The following is a 17130-nucleotide window of genomic DNA, read 5'->3' as shown; positions in this document are numbered from 1 at the left end:
TTTGACTTCAAAGGCTTCTTTCAAACTATTCAGAGCAGGCAGAAGCTAGCAGAGGAAATGTGTCCAGTGAAGAGGATGATAGCAACTGGAGGCAGGAGATGTGGGGGCAGCATGGTTGTAACTGAGCTCTTCAGTGCCTTGGGTTGCTGTTCCCTGCCTTGAGTAGGTGCTAGGCACACCTGGGTCCAGGACCCAGAGTTTGCTGATGGCACTAAGCTCTGTGGTGCTGCACTCACTTGATGTAAGGGATCCATCCAGAAGGATCTTGTCAGGCTTGAGAAGTAGGACAGTGCCAACAGCATGGGGGTCAACAAGTCACAGGGCAAGGTCCTGCACCTGGGTCAGGCCAAACCCAGGCACAAACCCAGGCTACAGAGTGGGTTGAGAGCAGCCCTGAAGAAAAAGCCTTGGGAGTGTTGGGTGCTGAGCAGCTCCCCAGGAGCCAGCAGTGCCCTCCTGCAGCACAGCAGGCAGCTGTGTGCTGGGCTGCAGCCAGAGGAGTGTGGGCAGCAGGGCAGGAGAGGGGATTCTGCCCCTTGGCTCTGCTCTGCTCACAGCTCACCTCCAATCCTGCCTCCAGCTCTGCTGTCCCCAGCAGCAGAAGGACACAGAGCTGTGGAGTGAGTCCCGAGGCCACAAAGATGCTCCAAGGGCTGGAGCAGCTCTGCTGTGAGCACAGGCTGAGGGAGCTGGGGGTGTGCAGCCTGGAGAGGAGAAGGCTCCAGGTGGACCTTAGAGCTGCCTGCCAGGACCTGAAGGGGTCCTGCAGGAAGGCTGCAGAGGGACTGTTCCTGAAGGCATCTGGAGACAGGCTAGAGGGAATGGTTTGAAGCTGAGGCAGAGCAGGGTTAGACTTGAGCTGAGGAGGAATGAGGGTATGAGGGTGTGAGTATGGGGGTGGTGAGACTCTGGCACAGGGTGCCCAGGGAGGTTGAGGATGCCTCCTTCCTGGAGATGTTCAAGGCCAGGCTGGATGAGGCCTTGGGCAGGCAAGTCTAACTGTGAGAGGTGTCCCTGCCCATGGTGGGAAGGTTGGCAGTAGATTATCTCTGAGGTCCCTTCCAGCCATTCTATGGTGACCCAGTCTGTGTCACCTGCTGGGAGCTCCACGATGAGCAAAGGGAGTTCCAGAGCACTCAGGCATGTTTGTTTTGTTTTTAAAGTAAGAGCTGCATGCAGCTTGCCAAGGAGCTTGAAGGCTTCGTGTTGCACAACAGAAATGCCTTCGTGCTGTGCTCACCTGCTAAGTGTGGAGGTGACCTCATGTGGACAGGCTGGAGGGTTAGCTCACAGGGCTTTGAGAATCTTCATGACTTAGGACAGAGATTCACACAGCACTGTTACTGTGTGTGTGTGTGTGTGTGTGCCATGGGAGTGCATGGAGAGAGGCATCTTGCACAGAACCACTAAGCAGCTCTCCTGGAAGTGGCCATTCCCAGTCAAAATGACTACTCTGGGCTATGTGTGTTCATTGAATGCTTCACCTCCAAATTCCTCCCTACCTTCTACAGGCACATAAATGAGGAAGGGGACAATGGCAGTCAGCTGATGACAAACTGCCCAGGAGCCAGCAGTGGTCCCTGGCAGCCCAGCAGGCAGCTGTGTGCTGAGCTGCATCCAGAGCAGGGAGAGCAGCAGCACAGGGAGGGGATTCTGCCCCTCTGCTCTGCTCTGCTCAGACCCCACAGAGAGGGTCCAGAGGAGGCCACCAAGATGATCAGAGGCTGCAGAACCTTACTGCGGAGAAAGGCTGGGAGAGTTGGGGCTGTTGAGCCTGGAGAAGAGAAGGCTCCAGGGAGACCTCTGAGCAGCCTTCCAGCACTGGAAGGGGCTCCAGAGAGCTGGGGAGGGACTTTGGAGAAGAGCTGGGAGTGCCAGGATGAGGGACAATGGCTTTGAGCTGGGAGAGGGGAGATTGAGACTGGAGATGAGGAAGAAATTGTTGAGAGTGAGGGTGGGGAGACACTGGCACAGGTTGCCCAGGGAGGCTGTGGCTGTCCCCTCCCTGGAGGTGTTGAAGGCCAGGCTGGATGAGGCCTTGAGCAAGCTGTGCTGGTGGGAGGTGTCCCTGCCCATGGCAGGGGGTTGGCACTGGATGATCTTGAAGGTCTCTTCCAACCCAACCCATTCTATGATATATGGTAATGCCACAAATGCAATCAATGCCTTCTGGCTACAGGTTCATGAGTTCTGGGGCATGAGTGCAGCTGCTCCAAAAGCTCTGTGGATTTTCTGTTTTATGATCTGTGGCAAGGGCCTGAAGGCTTTGAGCAGAGCTGCTTTTCTCAGCAAGCTGCCCCTGCAGCAGGGCTGGAGTGTACCCAGTGAATGTCTGTGGAATTGCTCCCTGCCATCTCAGCATCACACAGTGGTTAATGTTTCACCTCCAAACACAAGTTGGCATTCAGAGGCTGGGGACATCGGTAAGTCTCCTGGTGTGGGATGCAAGGGCAGACAGATCCAGTGGTGTGAAATAGGGAGGATTGGTGCTGCACCATCAGGCTCTGCAGCCATCCAAGTGAGATGTGGCCAGGCTGAAGAGCTGGGCAGAGGGGAACCGAGTGAGGTTCATCAAGAGTAAGTGTAGAGTGCTGCAGCTGGGCAGGAGCAACACCATGCACCAGTAGAGGTGAGGGGTGACCTGCTGCAAAGCAGCTCTGTGGAGAAGCACCTGGGAGTCTGGTGGACAATAAGTTGACAATAAATTATCCATGGGACAGCAAAGTACCAAGAAGGCCAATGGGCTCCTGGGGTGCACCAAAAAGAGTGTGGCCAGCAGGTCAAGGGAGGTTATTCTCCCCCACTACTCTGTCCTGGTGAGACCACATCTGGAGTGTTGTGTCCAGTTCTGGGCTCCTTGGTTCAAGAGGGACAGGGAACTATGTCCAAGGGAAGCTATGAGGATGCTGAAGGGACTGGAACCTGTGTGTGATGAGGAGAGGCTTTGAGCCCTGAGGCTGGGAGCCTGGAGAAGAGAATCCCCAGAGGGTTCTGATCAATGTCTATAAATACGTGAGGGGTGGGTGTCAAGAAGAAGGGTTCAGGCTCTTTTCAGTGGTTTCTGGTGATAGGATAAGGGTCAGCGAGTGAAATTGGAACCCAGGAAGTTCCACCTCAGCATGAGGAGAATTTTCTTTGTTGTGAAGGTGCTGGAGTCCTGAAGCAGGCTGCCCAGAGAGGTTGTGGAGTCTCCTTCTCAGGACCCATCTGGATGTATTCCTGTGTGACCTGTCCTGGGTGATTCTGCTTTGGCAGGGAGATTGGACTTGATCTCTGGAGGTCCCTTCCAGCCCTAGCATTCTGTGAGTCTGGCATCTCTGGGCTCTTCTTTGCCTGTTTATGCTGACTTAGAGAGTAGGATTAGCAGTGCCAGAAGATCGTGTTCTGTTCTGGTTTCTGTGTTTAGGAGGATGGACTCCACCTGGAGAAGTTGTCTGAGAGAGGTGGGCACAGGGAGATTGTCCCACTGGTGGACACCTCCTGTTGTGCCCGGCAGCATGCCCCCATTGCTAGCTGGTTAAAGACAGATCTGGTGCCCAGGGTCTGAAGTGCTGCTTTTGACCCAGCCACCACACCACCAGAAGCTAAATTTCAGGGAGTCTGGGAGGAAATGGGCAGAGTGTGAGGCAGCTGCAGCTGGGTTCCTGGGGTGCTGTGGTTGCTTGGGCTGTGCCAAGCCAGCAGAGGCAGGTTCCATGCCAGGCAGTGCCAGATGCCTGCTGTCACAGCCTGACTGGGGGGTGGGATTCGTGCTGCCAGGAGTGTGCCCAGCTCCATTGTTCCCAGATCAGGGCCTGTCCCTGGAAGCCAGGCAGCACTCAGGCAGAGCCCTTCAACCCCACAGCCCTGCCTGCTTCTGTTTAGCATGGGGTTGCCAGCTCCAGCTGCTTGAGTGAGGTGCCCAGCTATGAGCTGCACAGCACCATGCTGCTGTCCTCATCTCAGACAGGGCCCTGGGCCTCCTGGGCACTGCTTCTTGCACAGCCCTCCCTTGCTCTGCAGGCAGTGAAAAAGCAAGATACAAGGGCTGGGAGTGATGGGATGAGGGGGAAGGGATTTAAACTTGAGGAGGGGGGATTGAGACTGGAGATTGGGAAGAAATTCTTTAGAGTGAGGGTGGGGAGACGCTGGAACAGGTTACCCAGGGAGGCTGTGGCTGCCCCCTCCCTGGAGGCTGAAAGAATGGAGGTTGTTCAGCCTGGGGAAGAGAAGGCTCCAGGGAAACCTTAGAGCTGCGTTTCAATATCTGCAGGGGACCTGCAGCATGGCTGGGGAGGAACTGTTCAGAAGGGCTGTGGGGATAGGCTGAGGGACAATGGTTTGAAAGTGGAGGAGGGCAGGGTTAGGTTGGACATCAGGATGTTTGTTTACTCTTCAGGCAGAAGTTGCTAATGAATAAGGTTTTTGGGGAACTCATTAGGACCAGGGACAATGGCTTTAAGCTGGGAGAGGGCAGATTGAGAGTGGAGATGAGGAAGAAATTGTTGAGACTGAGGCTGGGGAGAGACTGGCACAGGTTGCCCAGGGAGGCTGTGGCTGTCCCCTCCCTGGAGGTGTTGAAGGCCAGGCTGGATGAGACCTTGAGCAAGCTGGGCTGGTGGGAGGTGTCCCTGCCCATGGCAGGAGGTTGTAACTGGATGATCTTTAAGGTTCCTCCTGACCCAAACCATTCCATGATTCTGTGATCCTTCCTCAGCATAAATGAGCTGCTGGGGTGGGAGGGTACCAGCAGCACCCTGGATTCACAGTCTGGGGCTCAGATGCAGCCAGCAGAGAAGTAGCCAGCAGCAGGATGGTGTTCTTTAACCTCTTACTACAGCAAGAACCTTGAGGGGCTGGAGCATGTCCAGAGAAGGGCAATAAGGCTGGAGAAGGCCTGGATCCCCTGGGCTAGAGGAGGGGCTGAGGGAGCTGGGGGTGTTCAGGCTGCAGGAGAAGAGGCTGAGGGAGACCTCATTGCTCTCTGCAGCTCCCTGAAGGGAGGTTGGGGTGAGGAGGGGATAGCCTCTGCTCCTTGGGGACAAGGGACAGGAGCAGAGGCAATGGTTGCAAGCTGCACCAGGGGGGGTTCAGGCTGGATGTTAGGAAATATTTCTGCACTGGAAGGGATCTCGAACATTGGAACAGGCTGCCCAGGGCAGTGCTGGAGTCATCATCCCTGGGGAGTTCAAGCACTGTCTGAACCTGGTGCCTGGGACATGGTTTAGGGTTGACCCTGCAGTGCGGGGTCAAGGATAGACTGGATGAACTTGGAGATCTTTTCCAAGAAGCCAGATTCTGTGATTCTGTTTCTAATGGAGTGGAGAAATGTCCTAAATATCAAATACTTCATTTTTCCAATGGGATTGGAGAGGCTTCCTGCTGAACATTATTAGCCCAGATAAGGAGTTAGTGTTAGGAGTGAAGGAGCTCCTTGTGCAGAGAGACATCTTAGCACTGATACTGGGCAAGTTCCAGCAGGCCTGCAGTGGATGATTTCCATGTGCCCACGCTGGGTTAGTATCAACCCTCTTTATTTTCACCTGTGTGAAGTGCTAATGAGAGCAGGGAGGCCTTGGGGCTGAGTGGGAAAGCAAGCAAGATGGGAGCCTGTCATTGTGCTCTGCTTCCCTCCTTCCCTCACATCTGAGAGCCTTCAGCTTGGTGTTTCATTTGGTCAAATGACGAGCAGAGGAAAATGGTGATGTGATTGAAGGGGAGAAAAGTTAAAGTCAGAACTCAGTATGGGGGAAGTGCTTGTGCAGAAGTAGCTGTTTATAGATCCATAGAGTGGGTTGGGTTGGAAGGGACCTTAAAGGTCATCCAGTTCCAACCCCCTGCCATGGGCAGGGACACCTCCCACCATCCCAGCTTGCTCAAGGCCTCATCCAGCCTGGCCTTCAACACCTCCAGGGAGGGGACAGCCACAGCCTCCCTGGGCAACCTGTGCCAGTGTCTCCCCAGCCTCACTCTCAACAATTTCTTCCTCATCTCCAGTCTCCATCTCCCCTCTCCCAGCTCAAAGCCATTGCCTTCATCCTGGCACTCCCAGCCCTTCTCCAAAGTCCCTCCCCAGCTCTCCTGGAGCCCCTTCAGGTACTGGAAGGCTGCTCTGAGGTCTCCCTGAAGCCTTCTCTTCTGCAGGCTGAACAGCCCCAACTCTCCCAGCCTGTCCCCACAGCAGAGGTTCTCCAGCCCTCTTGATGGCCTCCTCTGGACCCTCTCCAGCAGTTCCATGTCCTTGTGCTGGGGGCCTCAGAACTGGATGCAGTGCTGCAGGTGGGGTCTGAGCAGAGCAGAGGGGCAGAATCTCCTCCCTGTGCTGCTGCTCTCCTGCTTTAGATACACTCCAGGAGGTGGTTGGCTTCTGGGCTGCCTGTGACCATTGCTGGCTCTTGGGGAGAGCAAACATCTTGAGGCAAAGCTGTTGTGAATCAGCAAAGTTGTGAGTTGTACTAGAAAATGAGGGCTGTGGAGTCCTGCAGCCATCAGCCCAGGTACAGAAGAGATCAGAGCAGGAGGTGCTGGTGGAGGGCAGGGCTGGCTGGTGAGATCTGCTTACTGCGCCAAGCCTCTCGTGCTGGAGCTGGCACCAGGGTTGTTTTCAAATCCCAGCTCACTCTGGAGAGCAAAGTGAACATATTGCTTGGGAGCCTGCCTGCAGCAGAGGAGTTGCTCTCTGCCAGCTTCTCTCAGTGTGCTTAGGTGCTGCAAACCTGCCTGGGTGCAGGAAAAGAAAACCCTTGTGGGTAATGTTCAGATGTAAGAGGGCATCTAGGTACTCAATCTCAGGTCCCAGTGTCTTACATAGGTAGCTGGACCTCGATGGCATTGCAGGAAAATCAGAACATGTCCTGTGAGGAGGGAAAACTGGAGATTTTGGCAGCCCTGCTCTCAAATCCCTTGTTTGACCTGCAGTGATCTGGGGCTAGCTGGCCAGCTTGCTGTCCCCACCCCAGGTGGACTGCTGCAGCTCTCAGACTGATGGGGACCAGTCATCAGATGATTTCCTCTGAGAGCAGAGTGGCCAGGAGGTGAAGTTTTCACTTGACACAGGGGCTGAGGTTGGAACAAGAGCAAACCAGAAGTGAACATGAGCCAGCAGTGTGCCCAGGTGGCCAAGAAGGCCAATGGCATCCTGGCCTGCATGAGAAGTAGTGTGGCCAGCAGGAGCAGGGAAGTCATTCTGCCCCTATACTCATAACTGGTTAGACCACACCTTGAGTGTTGTGTCCAGTTCTGGGCTCCTCAATTTAAGAAGGACATTTTGATACTTGAATGTGTCCAGAGAAGGGCAACAAGGCTGGGGAGGGGTCTGGAGCACAGCCCTGTGAAGAGAGGCTGAGGGAGCTGGGGGTGTTCAGCCTGAGGAAGAGGAGGCTCAGGGCAGACCTTGTTGCTGTCTACAACTACCTGAAGGGAGGTTGTATCCAGGTGGGGGTTGGTCTCTTCTCCCAGGCAAGCAGCACCAGAACAAGAGGACACAGTCTCAAGCTGTGCAGGGGGAGGTTTAGGCTGGAGATGAGGAGAAAGTTCTTCCCAGAAAGAGTAATTGGTCATGGGATGTGCTGCCCAGGGAGGTGGTGGAGTCCCCATCCCTGGAGGTGTTCCAGAAAACTGTGGCCATGACACCTGGGGCCATGGTTTGATGGCCAGGGTGGTGTTGGGTTAATGGTTGAGTTGGATGACCTTAGAGGCCTTTGCCAACCCAAATGATTCTTTGAGGCACCATTTCCGTGTTTGCCAGGTACAGGCTGGGCTTGAGGTGCAGGGTGGGCAGGGTGGGCAGGGCACCTTTCACAGGGTCAGTGCAAGATCTGTTTCCATGGTGCAGGTTTGCTGTAAGCAGCTTTCTCAAACCCTGCAAAGACTCAGCTCTGCGGTAATTTCATTAAAGTCCAGATCATCTCCAAAGCTACAGCTCCTTGCTCTTCGGGGTAAGATCCCCTCTGCATATTTAGCTGGAGGATGGATTTTCCTGCAGATACTGAAATGAGGCTCTAAGGTCTCCCTGGAGCCTTCTGTTCTCCAGGCTGAACAGCCCCAATTCTTTCTACATGTCCCGGTTAGGGAGGTGCTTTGGCCCTCTGATCATCTTGGTGGCCTCCTCTGGCTCCATGTGTCTCTTGTGTTGGGGGTCCTACAGCTGGACACAGCAGGATCCTCTCTCTCTGTCTCTGGCCACACTGCTTTGGATGCAGCCCAGGCTGCCCTTGGCCTTCTGTGCTGCCAATGCCCATTGCTGGCTCCTGTCCAGCTTCTTCTCCAGCAGCACCCCTGAGTCATGCTACAGAGCCTGAGTGGTGATCCAGCACTTGAAGTCATGGCAGTGATAAGAAGCAAAGGAAGAAGCAGAAGACAGGCCTGTGTGTTTTCCAAGGGATTGAGGAAGAGGGATGCTCAAGGACTCCAGCTGAGATGAGCACCGTGCTCTGTGGTGGATCTCAGGGTGAGCATAAATAGAAGGGAGATCATCCATGGAGGAGGTGGGAGAAAAGCAGGGGTGAGATGGATATCATCCAGTGTTGCAAAAAATGGGGTGAGAGAATTAATATTTTGGGGTCAGGCTTGTCAGTGGAGCTCACCAATGTGCTTGACATTCATAAGGAATGTGAAAATGAAACCTCCCAGCAGTGCTGCCAGTTCTGCTCTCCCCACACATTGCACTTGGGTAGGTCTTTCCTATCAGCCCAAAGGCAAACAAAGGGGGAATCCTAGAATGGTTTGGGTTGGAAGGGACCCCCAAAGGTCATCCAGTCCAACTCCCATGCAGTCATCTGGGACATCCTCCACCAGACCAGGTTGCTCAGAGCCTTGATGGAGCCTGGACTACCTCCCTAGACAACCTGTTGCAGTATTCCATGGTAAAGAACTTGTTCCTAACATCCAAGGAAGGAGATGACCAAAAGGAGTCTCTTAATGTGCCTTTGGGATAGTAGCCCAGCTGTGAGTGGCTGCAACAACATCACTCTGGGATGCAGGACACTCTCTTGCGACTTGTCACTCTCAGGAGACCTTGCTCTGGAAAAACTGGAGCTCAGGTCCTGCAGAGGAGAGGTGGTTGATTAGATCTTGTGCCTGTGGGAGCAGTCATGGTAGATAAGACCAAGACTGTGCCTGAGATGCCCTCCATGTCTCTGCTGTGCTTTGTGGCTGAGAGGTCTGCCAGCACTCAGGTCCTTCAGGGACATTTGGTTGGAGGTCTTGCTGGTTCTGACCCATTCCAGGCATTGGATTTGTAGTGAAATGTTACTCCTGAAACCAAGAGATTCTGTTCTTCCCACTTCTAGAGATGAATCCTTTTTCTTCCATGCAAGGATTGTGGGAGTCTCTAAAAGCTTTTCCTGCAGTGAGCTTTCCCTCCTGGACCTGTTGCCATCAGCCCCTAGGAGGGGCAGCGCCAGAGTGGCTGCCCACGGCCTGGCTTGGTGTGCCATGCTCTGGGCCCCAGCAGCCCCAGCACTGCTCTGTGCTGTGTTAGTGATTGCTGGCCTCCAGCAAACAGCTGCTGTGTCCTCTGGAGATGCTCTGCCATGCTCCTGGCTATGCTCTTGTGTCTTTTGGCATCCCTCAGCAGGTCCGTGGCTTTGGCTGGCGCTGCAGCCTCCTTCCCTGCTTGGCTGCTGCTGCTGGAGCAGTGTGAGGACCTGGTGTCAGACTACCACATCCAAACCATTGACTCCTTGGCTCGACCTGCTTTTGAGGCTGCCTGCTCTGCCTGCTGCCTTCACGTTCAGAGTCATCCAGGATTTCCTTTAAAAATAGCTCTTGGCTGGGGAGCATTTTCCAAGTGCAGCCTGGAGGCAACCAGGACCTTACAGCCTCCGTCAGGCTGCCGGCAGCCATCCTGAGTCACTGGAGGTGTGAAGTCCCTCAGCCCTCGTTTGTTGGATGTTAATGACACTGCTGGTCCTCCCCATGGAAGGGAGGAGTGGGTGGCAAGGAGCCTGCAAGATGGGGAAGGGAGACCAGCCAAGAGCAGGCTGTTGCCAAAATAAGGAGGTGCTGGTCCTCCGCCTTCTGTCCAGGCTCTTCTGCTGCCTGTCTGAAGGGCTGGGGTTTGCTGGAGCCTTCTGTGAGTTGATTTATCTCCTTCACCCAGGAAAAGCACGTGAGAAAAAAAGCTGTGGAGGGGAGAGAAAGGCAGGGCAACCTGCCAGGGTGGGAGAGGGAGAGGAGGAGGAGGGGTGGGCAGAGGAAGGCAGAAGGCAGCATGCTCGGTAGCATTGGGCCAGTTACTCAGGGGCCTACCCCCGAGCGACTGACCCCATCAGACCACTTCAGTTACTCAGGGGCTCACCCCTGAGTGCTGTAAGGGGCTGTAACCCCCTCACACCAGGGAAGTAAAGAGAGGATTGAAGTTGTTCAGCAGTGGTGAGGATGTGAAGGGAGAAGTTTCCATCAGGACATGGTTGTAGCTTGTGGGGTTGGCTGTGACTTGGAAGGGATGGCACTGCAGCAGCTTTCAATAAAATCCAACCTTCTGTGTCTTAATCACCTACCCCTCAGGCAGGCTCTGCTGCCCTTGGGCTCTGTGTGCTGCTGCCAGTGCCTGCTGCCATTTGGGCACAGCTGCCCTGCCTGCAGCCCATGCCAGCCAGCATGGCCGTGGGGCAGAGCAGAGGGCTCAGCTCTGTTCCTGCCTTGTGCATTAAGGCATCATGAGGAGTCTTGATCCCTCCGTGGTCACACCATCAGAGGTCTGACACCAGTTTCTGGTGTGACTTGGTAGTGGTGTCTCTGGCTTATGTCACATCAGCTCCTCAGCATGGCTGGCTGAGGTCAGGTCTTCTGGAGTCATGTAGTTTGTACTTCAGTTACAAATGGTTGAAGGATAAACCTTTCCCGGGGCCATGGACAGGACCTGGGTTTCTGAGCCCTGGAGCAGTGCCAGGTCTCCCAGGTCCAGGAGGTTGGACTAGGCCCTGTCATGCCACAGGATCCTGGGGCAAAAACACCTCCAAGCAGCATAGTCACCCTTCCAGCTGCTGCTTGGGCCTCCACTGGATTGGTACCACCTTAAGTGGATTTTAACTGCAGGCTTCACTGCAGTTTGGTGAGCTTGCTGCTCTGCAGACAGGCAGCTGGAGCTGTGCAGGGGCCAGCAAGTCCTTGTCCAAGGAGCTGGTGGATCTTAAAGTGAAGTCAGCTGGAGAAATTTGGTTTAGCACCTGCTGTGTGAGAACATTTGTGTCTCGGTATTTCTTGCTCCCTGTAGTCATTGATGTGCCAAGTCTTGCTCTGAGCAACTTTGCAGCCTCAGGGCAGTCCTAGAAGACTCTGAGAAGAGCTGTAGAAAGCCCCAGACTTGCTCCTGTCACCCTTTCCAGCCCTCTGCCCTCTCCAGGAATTTTACAGCCCTACTGTTGGCTCTGAGCAGTTGCACTTGCTTGCAGAAGCAGTGTTGAGCAGGTTCCTCACATGGCAGCAGCCAGCTTGGTTCCCTCAGAGCAGAGCAGAGCTCTTGGGTGTGCAGGGCAGAGCTTCTGGCAGGCAGCCTGTCCCCACAGGCAGGAGCCCTGCCCCTCAGCAGGGAGGGCTTCTCCCGCAGGGTCATGGCTCCTGGGCTCTCACCCACTGATTTGGAGCCTGTGGAACAAGGAGGTGGTGCTGTGGTCTGAGCTGTGCTCTCCTGAGGGACTGGACAGGGAGGTTTGCTCTGGGCAGCTCCAGCCCTCGTGCTGATGCAGGGTACTTCTCTCCATAGTCCTCTTCCCTGGGCCTGGAGCTGGGGGAGCAGGCAGCAGGTGAGCTCTGCTGCATGCCCTGTGCAGTAGGGACTTGTTTCCACCATGATGGTTCCACCACACCCCGAGCTGCCAGCATCTGGCCAGCTGTGCCCAGCAGACTGGTGGGATGCCAAACTGCCTGCCAGTGCAGCATTATCAGAGGCAGCCTGGCCCCCAGCCATGCGTGAGGCCATGCCAGGCTGTTGCTGTTTTCCTGGCAGGGTGGATGCCAGTGCCTGCTGCCCTGTGGTCTTGTGTTTGCAAGGGCTGGGATGCAGCTTGTGCTGCTTGGAGCTAAGCCACCTCAGGTTGCACTCTTCTGCTTTCCTGCAGTGGAGGAAGAGACTCCTCTGGCTTGCCCCAGCTAAGGGCAGTGATGCTCTCTCCCCTTGCCCAAGACTGGCCACAGCCCAGCTTGCCCTGTGGGGCCACACACAGCCCTCCTCTGAGGCAGCTCAGCTCGGGTTCTGCTGGTGCTGGTGCAGGCAAGGGGATGCTGGCAGTGACCGTCGGGCTGGTGGCACCTTTCCCAGTGGGCACCACCCACCCATCCTCCATTTAGGCAGCTGCTTTGCAGTGCAGCCCTTAGCTGGGAGCTGGCAGAGGGAATTTTACCCCTTCCCTGCACAGAAAGGTGACAAATCTGAAACAATGGGTGGTGTCATTCCATGGGGACCAGCTGGGCTGGGGCTACAGGCAGGGGATACAGGCAGGGAGTGCAGGTAGGGGCTGTAGGCAGGGGATACTGGTAGGGGATATAGGCAGGGGATACAGGCAAGGAATGCAGGCAAGGAGATACAGGCAGGGGATATTGGTTGGGGCTGCAGGCAGGGAATACAGGCAGGGTCTGTAGGCATGGACTGCAGGCAGGGAGAAGAGGCCTGCAGCTGGGAGCTCCTGCTGTTTGTTTAGGAAGGGAAGCACTCCCCAGCAGGTCCTGCCCTCCAGGACATGTCCCGGTATGGCTGAAGGAAGCTGGTGGAGAGGTTGGATTTTTCTGGACTGAGCTCTGAGTGCTTTGAAACTCTTCTGAAGTTTTATTGGCCTGGGAAGCGTTTAGGAAGTGCTGCTGAATCCATTTGGCTGATAGAGTGCAGCAGGCTGCAGAGCAGTGGTGCTGTAATTAATTTAATTACATGCTCATGCAGCCTTCCCTCAGCCAGGGATCTTGCAGAAGGCTTTTGGATTCCATGAAATGGGATTTCTGTGGGACAGGAGCAAGGGAAGGCATCCACATTTCAAGTGAGATTTCTTGTCCCAGGCTTGCTGAGCCTGTGCCCTCTCCCTGCTGTCACCCTGGCCCCACAGTGCCTGCTGTGGGCACCTCTGCCCCCAAGCCGTGGGCACCCCAGGCCATAGTTTGTTTGTTTAGCAAACTCCTGCCTCTGCTCCAGGCTTCCCTGCTGAAGGGAAACCTTAGAAAGAAACTTCCCAAATGACATCATCAAAAGCCTTTTCTGGCCCCACCTCTTGGGCTGCATAGTCTGAAGAAGAGAAGGCTGAGAGGGATCTGATCAATGTCTGTAAATACCTGAGGGTGGGTGTCAGGAGGAAGGGGCCAGGCTCTGTTTGGTGGTGCCCTGTGATAGGATAAGAAGCAACAGGTGCAAGCTGGAACCCAGGAGGCTCCACCTCAACAGGAGGAGAAACTTCTTTGGTGTGAGGGTGCTAGAGCCCTGGAACAGGCTGTCCAGAGAGGTTGAGGAGTCTCCTTCTCTGGAGACATTCAGAACCTGCCTGGATGTGTTCCTGGGTGACCTGCCCTGGGTGACCCTGCTCTGGCAGGGGGGTTGGACTTGATGATCTTCAGAGGTCTCTTCCAACCCCTGACACTCTGTGATTCTGTGAAAGAGGGCTCAAGAGGCTCAAGTAAGCCTCACTCCAGCACTTGAACCAGTCAAAGCTGTGACAAACACCAGCAAAGTGCCTCAGACATGCTGATGTCTCCTCAAGAAGAGTTAATATTGACCATTTTGAAGTGAGCTGAGGAAATCATTTGTCTTTAGTTCTTGGGAAATCTAAGACATTACACAGGTTGTGGAGTCTCCTTCTCTGGAGACTTTCAAAACCCACCTGGCTGGGTTCCTGTGTGAGCTGCCCTGGGTGATCCTGCTCTGGCAGGGGGGTGGACTGGATGATCTCCACATGTCCCTTCCAGCCCCTCTGTGATTCTTCCATCGTTGCGGCTATCTAATGTTGGTTTCTCTCACTGCTTTTAATTGCCTTCAAATCTGACCCAAATGATTTATGATGTAATTGAGCTAATGAGTTCCAACCCCCTCTCCGTCTTCCCAGCACAGCACAGCAAGCAGCTAATCTCTTCCCAGTTTACCTTTTTCCCTCTTTTGGGTTGTTAATTTCAAGCTGTCATTTCCAGATCTGTTGTTCCTCCTCACTAAGTCTCATTTTTATGTGTTAGGTTCTTTTTTTAAATACTCTTCAGAAGGCCATGAATGAGTAACCAAGTATCTCCTGGGCTCTGGCATTTAACAGGCTTTGCCCTTGGCTCAGATGGGTCAGTGCAGGAATTCACAAGTTACTAAATTAAAGAGCAGGAGAAAAGAAAAAAGGCAAATGTCTGATTGTGGATTGGATTGAACACAGAATCATAGAATGGTCTGGGTTGGAAGAGACCTCCAAAGCTCATCTAGTTCAACCCCTGTGCACTCAGCAGGGACATCCTCCACTAGATCAGGTTGCTCACAACCCTGTCCAGCCTCACCTTGAATATCTCCAGGGATGGAGCCTCAACCACCTCCCTGGGCAACCTGTTGCATGTTTCAGCACCTTCATGGTGCAGAACTTGTTCCTCACATCCAATCTCAATCTGCTCTTCTTTCATTTCAAACTATTGCCCCTGGTTCTGTCCCTGCAGACCTTTGGGAACAGTCCTGCTGCAGCCTGCTTGGAGCCCCTTCAGGTACTGGAAGGTCATTATTAGATCTCTCTGGAGCCTTCTCTTCTCCAGGCTGAACAACCTCAACTCTCCCAGCCTGTCCCCATAGCAGAGATGGTTCAGCTCTCTGATCGTAATCATGACCTCCTCTAGACCTGCTCCATTTCTAGCAGTATTTCAGCATTTCTGCTGATTTCTAGCTGTGGGTCCCATATCTAAATCTCCTGCAGCCCAGCAGGCAGCTGTGTGCTGGGCTGCAGCTAGACGAGTGTGGGCAGCAGGGCAGGAGAGGGGATTCTGCCCCTTGGCTCTGCTCTGCTCACACCTCACCTCCAATCCTGCCTCCAGCTCTGCTGTCCCCAGCAGAAGGACACAGAGCTGAGGAGTGAGTCCAGAGGAGGCCACAAAGATGCTGCAAGGGCTGAAGCAGCTCTGCTGTGAGCACAGGCTGAGGGAGCTGGGGGTGTGCAGCCTGGAGAGGAGAAGGCTCCAGGGAGACCTGAGAGCTGCCTGCCAGGACCTGAAGGGATCCTGCAGGAAGGCTGCAGAGAGACTTTTCCTGAGGGTGTCTGGAGACAGGCTAGGGGGAATGGTTTGAAGCTGAGGCAGAGCAGGGTTAGAGTGGAGCTGAGGGAGAAGTTCTTCGGTTTGAGGGTGATGAGACTCTGGCACAGGTTGCCCAGGGAGGTTCTGGTTTCTTCCTGCCTGGAGGTGTTGAAGGCCAGGCTGGATGAGGCCTTAGTCAGCTCAGTCTAGTTGAGAGGTGTCCCTGCTCATGGCAGGGAAGTTGGAGGAGGTGATCTCTGACATCTCTTCCAACCCAAACCATTCTGTGATTCTGTGATTTTTCTATGTAAGAAATTGGGAAATCCAACTCTGATGTCAGGACAGAGCTGGGCAGGCTGGGCAGAGCACTCCAGGGGTGGTTAAGATCAGGTGCCAAGGCTTCTTGTTGGGTACAAAGCAACTGTGAACGAAATCATTTCCCTCCTGCTCCTTGAGCAATTGGTTCTTGGTCATCTCCCCATAAACACTGCAGCTGTGTCTTCCTTGTCTTGCTCCCAGTTGCTCCTGCAGGCTTGGTGGTGCTGCGTGTGTGCAGGCATTGGCACAGGCTGCCCAGGGAGGTGGTGGAGACACCCTGGAGGTTTTCAAGAAGCCTGTGGGCATGGCTCTTGGGGCCATGGTTTAGTGGCCATGGTGGTGCTGGGTTGAGGGCTGGAGTGGATGATCTCAGAAACAATTCTGTCATCCTGTGAAAGGTTTGATGGGCAAAGGTTAGTGCTGGGGAGAGGGTTTCCTTAGTCTGTCTTGCTTGAAGAAGCAAATAGTGCCAGGGGATTGTGGATAAAACTGAATGTGAAGCAGCAAAGCAAGGAGCTGACCCAGGCCCTGTTTGCATGGATGGGCTGGGACAGGCAGAGCCACCTTCATCTGCAGAGCCTCAGCAGATCCCCTCAGCTGCTTAGGAGTCTGTCTGTAGGGTAAATAAATAAATCAGTGATGTTCCCATTGAAATAGAGCTGAGGGCAGCAGTGCTGGGGTCTGCTTTAGACCAACTGAGGGTTTGGCTTTGGCTTTAGCCTTATTCCTGAACAGAGACCCATCCCCTGGCCAGGAGGGGAGCTGGGCTGGGCTGGTGGCTGTGTGCTGGGGTTGCTCCCTCTTTGGTGCTGCTCTTCACGAACAAGAGGAGGCCTTGCTGTGCCTTTTGATGAAGAGCTGCCCAAGCAGAGCATCCTTGGGAGGGACAGGAGGAGCTTCCAGGTGCTGGCAGGGATCCTGCAGGTGCAGGAAATCTCCACAGGGGACTCAGTTACCAGGAATAGGACATGTAAAGCTCAGCAAGGCTGCTGCTGGATTTGGGATTTTGGGAGAGATTGCTTGAACTTTGCTTATCTTCTTCCTCCCATATGGCCACATGAGGTGGCCAGGCTTTGTGTTTGGGCTGTCACCATGGCTCTTGGAGCTCCAGCAGTGCCTTTTTGGGCTGGTTCATGCTTTGCAGCTTTGCAATATTTTCCATGGTGTGGGAGCCACCTCCCACCCTTCTCCTGGTGGCCTTTGAGTCAGTTCTGAAACATGCCTTCCTCTGCTCCAGCTGCTCAAGGAGATGACTTCCATGCTGCCTCCTCCTCCTTTGTCTTTCTTCTCACCCTCCTCTCTCATGTTTTTAAGCTCTGAATGGAGGATGTCCAGGAGTTGAGCTGGCAAGCAGAGCTGGTGATGCTGGTGCTCAGTGCCAGTGTGACTTGAGGACTTTGGATCTGCCATGGGAGGTGATTCAGCCCCAAATTAAGCTTGTCTCTGTTACATGGAGCAGTGGCAGTTGATGTCTAACAAGAAAAGACTTCAAGCCTAGGTTTTTCTAAGTGGAAATGCATTTTGTTGTATGCAAATTGGCAGCCAGTCCCAGTTTGGGTGACTTTGGCTGTTGGCTGCCTCAGCATTGCCTTTGAGAATGTTTTGCATTCAAAATGCTAAATGCAGCTAGAGACCTGAAGTGACCTGAATTTCTCCAAAGTA

The 17130-nt window shown here is 54.2% G+C and overlaps 1 protein-coding gene across 1 annotated transcript in view; it reads left to right on the top strand.

Annotated features, from left to right (window-relative positions):
- The window catches only part of ZNF618 (zinc finger protein 618), a 166998-nt gene that overhangs the window by 27735 nt on the left and 122133 nt on the right, over window positions 1-17130 (top strand). The window contains exon 3 of the mRNA XM_054393217.1: window positions 8403-8428. Coding sequence (XP_054249192.1) covers window positions 8403-8428 — 26 coding nt within the window. The remainder of the gene's footprint in view (window positions 1-8402; window positions 8429-17130) is intronic.

The sequence above is a fragment of the Indicator indicator genome, chromosome 28 (genome assembly GCF_027791375.1).
Source record: "Indicator indicator isolate 239-I01 chromosome 28, UM_Iind_1.1, whole genome shotgun sequence".
In the NCBI taxonomy this organism is placed as follows: Eukaryota; Metazoa; Chordata; class Aves; order Piciformes; family Indicatoridae; genus Indicator; species Indicator indicator.
Note: the sequence above shows the minus strand (reverse complement) of the source record. Positions and strands in the feature narration are given on the sequence as shown.